The sequence below is a fragment of the Azolla caroliniana genome, unplaced genomic scaffold (assembly GCF_043228905.1).
Source record: "Azolla caroliniana isolate FFs.n. ecotype wild unplaced genomic scaffold, voAzoCaro1.0.p SCAF_10, whole genome shotgun sequence".
In the NCBI taxonomy this organism is placed as follows: domain Eukaryota; kingdom Viridiplantae; phylum Streptophyta; class Polypodiopsida; order Salviniales; family Salviniaceae; genus Azolla; species Azolla caroliniana.
In genome coordinates this window covers 17,269,287-17,274,454 of record NW_028230445.1, presented here as the reverse complement: position 1 = coordinate 17,274,454, position 5,168 = coordinate 17,269,287, and the positions used below count along the sequence as shown (strand labels likewise).

The window sequence follows — 5,168 nt, the reverse complement described above, 5'->3', positions numbered from 1 at the left end:
TAGCCAGGTTAGACGTGATAGATCCGATTGTCAGACCCGGATTTGATGTGACAGATTCGATTGTCAGAGCCAGGTTAGATGTGACAGAGGATCGTCAGACCCGGGTTGGGGTTTTAGGTGCACACTTTTTGTGGATAGAGATTGAACAGTGCAGATCGCATGCGCCATTCAGAACGTGTCCTACACCGTCATTATCCGGGATTTCCTCGCCATGCCTAATTATGATTTGGTTGCAAATAGAAACGAGCCATACATACATACATACATATATCAATATGTGCATACATACATACATACATACATACATACATATATCAATATGTGCATACATACATACATACATACATATATCAATATGTGCATACATACATACATACATATATCAATATGTACATAATACATATACATACAATAATGATACGTATGATACATACATACATACATTACATTACATAACATAGTTTCCTAAGGTTTTTTTCCTAAGGTTTTTGTACAAATCAATTGGGAGTTTCTTTGAGCAGGAAAGAGAGAAGCAGAGCAGAGAGAAAGACGACGATGCTGGCGAGGATTTTTGGGCGACGCCCTCTGGTCACGGCTGCATCTTTTTCTTCTTCTCTGAAGCTCAGGGCTGGTGGCCTCCAAGACTTCTTTGAAGTTGGGCGAGATCCAGACCCCACCAAATCTCCAGTCTATGGTATGTTTATAACCTCTCTGTCTTGGCTTTTATTTTCTGCCTGTTATGAATGCATAAAATGTATGTAGCTGCAAATTTCTTCGGTTTATTTTGTTGTGTTCTCTGTTTTAACTTGTGTCTATATTCTGTTTATTTGTTTTCTATTTACTCATGTATTTGTGTATTTGCTTTTGCCTACTTTTTGTTACATTTGATTTTGATTCGGGTATGTGTATGTGCTTATTGTTCTTATCCCATCGTAAGGGAGATCATGGAAGGCATGCGAATTGCGGCTCAAGTCATGGGAGGACCTCCATAAGCTGTGGTATGTGCTGCTGCGGGAGAAGAACATGCTCCTCACACAGAAGCACATCATGGCTTCCCACAACCTCATGTTCCCCAATCCTGAGAGACTGCCTAAGGTATGTATGCATGTATGCCTATATTTTTAGGTCAGGATACCGAGTCTTTCTTCTTCCCTCTTTACATACATATATGTTTGCTTGTATAGATGATGTTTACAATTGCATTGCTGGTGTTACCTAGGTTGACTAAAAGTGATAATAAATTTGACGCTTCTATTTTGTTTTTTTTGTTATATATAGTCCTTGTCAAAAAAGCAAGTGTCAATGCTGTGCATGGTTGTATCAAAATATGCATTTCTAGCATAGTTAGGCATGTGAAAATATGATCATTTCTCAATCTTTGTTTTATTTTGATAAAGTCCTGGTGTCTGTGCTTGATTGTATGAAGAAGTATCAAATGCATTCCTTATGTAACAATATGATGAAACACTAATAATTTTTGGCCTAATGTGTATTTATTTATTATAAAATCTTGGTTACCATTTATTTCATTGTATAAGAAATATCATACTCATTTCTGATTTTGGTAGGATGTGACAATGATCACTTTATAGGAATTTCCTTTTATTTTGCATGCTATACCTGGGTTGAATGAAGAAGTGTCAAGTGCACTTCTCATGTAGATAAGATGAGAGAAATGACTTGTGGTGAATCAAATAAAAATTCACTTTCCACAGCCCAAGGGTTGAAAATAATAGCTTAATGTTTATAAGATGATTCTAACAAAACTAAATGACCATCAAAACGCAAAAGTGGTCATTTTGTCAGGCTAGTCATTAAACCTAGAGAGAGTATATGATAATGGCAAAAGTCTGACATGAACCATCGCAAGAAGTTCATTCTCTTGCATGATGTATGACATTTGAGTGATGTACGTGTATAGCTTTCAACCCCAAACATCCTTTATTCAAAAGCAATGTTGCACCATGTCATAATCACTACCACCAACGTGTATAACAAAATATTGTTTCTTGGGCATTAACAATCAATATCATTGCGATGGTGATGACAAGATGCTTCTTTGTTATCATTGGTCAAGATTGCTGTTTCTAACATTTGGCTGACTTATTTTTCAACGTTTGTGTGAAAAACCTGAAACTAGGTGAGTGAAAGGAAATATGTATTTTTTACTTTGTTTTTAGTGAGCTATGTTTTCTTTTATCATCTTATGGTATTGGGTTACCATATGATCAAGATAGCGCAACTCCTTTTCGAAAACTCATACCATACAACCTCTCTTTTCAGGGTATTTTCAAGGCAAAAATTAGATGCCCTATATATGTTCTTATGAAGGTCCTCGTGAATAAGAATATCTCTAGGTATAGAATTTATTTTGTTCATCACAGCATTAACTATAGCACATTCTCCGGGAGCAATATTTTTTTCTTAATTTGGTCAAGTACTTCCATCCTTACTATAAAACATTTCCAAATTATAGCCATAGCATCCAACAAAAATGGCGAATAGACTATAGGAAAATCTTCAACCACCACCCAAATACAACAATCTTGCTTAAAGCAGTCTTTGGAAGTGGCATGAATCAACTAGCAATAACATGGAAATCCAAATCCTAGCATGAATCAACTAGCAATAACAAATAAATGGCACCTTACTCGATGGTGTTGCACGCTGTTTTGGTGATAGAATCATTACTTCACAAAACTTTGCAAAATTCTCCTGGTTTCTTTTCCTCATGTTATTGTTGCATAGCATGCAGGCATTGCTTAATTTGTGACATCAATGGGATAAGAGCAGTGAAGATCAATATATTGCCTCTTTCATGAGACAATGCAAAGGACTTCACAAAACCTTCTTGGTGTCGAAGTACGAGATCATTTTCTATTGCGTATCACAACCATGGAAAGGGGTATTGAGCACATGCTTAAGGCACAAAAATGTACCTCACATTGGCTTCCTAAAATAGTGTAGTAACCAAGCAACAAGATCCAGAAGGCATATAAAAGTAAAATTGTGTGCCCCAATTGGATGCGAGATATGGAAAATGGTGTAGAAGATGGGATGCAATACATTTATTTCATTATGCATCAATATACACGAATGAGGCCTTTTTACAACAAAAATGCATCATGACATGGGATAAATATGGAGGCTCATGTGTCACATGTTATACTCCATATGTTGCACCTAATTAGAAAATTATATTCTTTGTTGAATAATGAGACCGTTCACACCAATACATGTTAAAGCTCAATCATTCACCATTTTTCTAACATGATTTCATTCGTACTCGCTTAAATGTGAGATGGGGTTTTGGTGTGTATGTGATTACACTAGTCAACTATGCACATTTTTCCCTACACAAGTTTGGGAGTTTGAGTATGACGCTTTGGTACAATGCTTTGCCTATGATCACATTCATTATGCTTTTCACACATGCTAGACCCAACCCAATCCTTGCATGAATTTCTCGCATAGTTACTGTTTACGCTCAATTGTGACGTTCATTAGTGAATTCTTGAACATCAAAGAGTTGCCACTGACTTTCACATGTATTATATGAAAACGTTATGTTTTGGTGTCATAGGTCATATTTGATGTTTGAAGACAATAGTAAAATCTATCTATCCATCTCGGGTCATGTTCTTTAGAGGTACTTCATGGAGATGGGAGTATACGATCAATGTGTTTTTTTTGTTATGTTTTTTCTACCTTTTTTGGTGGGCACATCTAACAAAATAGAGTTCTATATTGCACAGGTAAGATTGTCAATGTGCCGACTCAAGCAGGTTCTTACAGAGAGAGCTTTGAAAGAACCTAATTTGAGGAAGAGGAGTGACATGAAGAAGCTAATCAATGCTTTGTAAGCTGGGGCTCAAAATGTCAGGCTAATTATTTGTTTCATGTAGAACCAAATTTAAAAGTTACGAAGGTGCATATGCCGGAGTGTCTTTGCTGACTTTGGAAAGAGTTTTTGCATTGCATATATAAACAACTCTTGGTATTATGTTCAACATACTAAATGTAAAAGCTATCATTAGAGAGCACATTTTGAATAATATGAAGGGTTGATTATTGGTGTAAATCTAGTTTTGCTTTAGAAAAATGTCCTATTTTTATCTTGTTTTCTCTCAACTAGAAAATCTCCAACTGTCTTTACAGCTATAATTTCAATGTGTTGTGTTCTGTCATGATGGACACAAAGTCACTCTGAAAGCCCATTTAATATATAGCTTAGTGTGATTTGTTTTTAGAATGTTTAATACTGTAAATATTGTTGAGGATCCACCTAAATAGGGCATGTATCGTTGTGACATTGATGTTAAAAGGCATGCAAGCTCCTAAGCTTCCTTCTTTAGAAATTCCAGAGAGCACCTTCATATAACTTTCCAAGACAGATGTAATATTCTTTCAATTCTGAGAAAATCTTCTTATCACCCACCTTATGAGTATTATATATATTAAAGGCTTGTTGCTAAATGCCCTTTGGGCATGTCTTGGTTTCTGGTCATCAAATTTTGCATTGAAAATCTTGTACCTTTGTCTATCTTTTAGCTAATTCAATCAGTGATGATTGGTACAGAATTTGCTACTTAACTATCTCCTCCTTTTTTCTGTTAGTTGGATGCTTTGATGAAGTGCTCAATGTAAATCATAAATGTCTTTTGCATCTACTTACTCTTAATAAATTCGTCTTTCACTTTGTGTTAACTTTTTGTAGCAATCTGATTTTATATTGTTCAAGAGTTCCCACTCACCATTTTTGTACTCTTTATTATCCCGCATTTGCTCATACATGGTTCTTAAGGTTGAATCTGCCTTACAATTTAAGCTAAATGTTGGGCTTTTGTTTTGTTGAGTGTTTATTTTTAATGGCACAATGAAATTGACATGATGTTTTTATAAGTGGATTGATAATATAGCATGACATTAAGGAAACCCCAAACCCCTACCCATACATGTACTCCATCAAATGCTTCATTGGTGTCACTAACAAGCTCTAGGGGTACAATGTGTACATTTGCTATTATTAATGAATAAGATATTTGGCTGAAAATGTGTTAGCATGCAATACACCCATGTGTTTTTCCGTGAGGAATATTCCTCTTGCAATTAGGTGCGTTATGTAGTACCACAAATAGAAAATATGAAATTCAAGAATGATTACAATC

The 5,168-nt window shown here is 35.5% G+C and overlaps 1 protein-coding gene across 1 annotated transcript; it reads left to right on the top strand.

Moving 5' to 3' along the window:
* Window positions 1–478: 478 nt before the first annotated feature.
* Window positions 479–4,081, top strand: LOC147859258 (ribosomal protein L29 family protein). The gene is made up of 3 exons (XM_087325343.1): window positions 479–694; window positions 938–1,095; window positions 3,756–4,081. The coding sequence occupies exons 1-3, from the start codon at window positions 556–558 to the stop codon at window positions 3,861–3,863; spliced, it is 405 nt and encodes a 134-aa protein (XP_087181469.1). The 5' UTR covers window positions 479–555; the 3' UTR covers window positions 3,864–4,081.
* The last annotated feature ends 1,087 nt before the right edge of the window (window positions 4,082–5,168 follow it).

Bases quoted from the DNA above. Each gene is read 5' to 3' on its own strand.
- LOC147859258 (XM_087325343.1), top strand. From the start codon at position 556: ATGCTGGCGAGGATTTTTGGGCGACGCCCTCTGGTCACGGCTGCATCT. The intron at 695-937 runs GTATGTTTATAA...TCCCATCGTAAG, and splicing joins CACCAAATCTCCAGTCTATG to GGAGATCATGGAAGGCATGC. The intron at 1,096-3,755 runs GTATGTATGCAT...TATATTGCACAG, and splicing joins ATCCTGAGAGACTGCCTAAG to GTAAGATTGTCAATGTGCCG.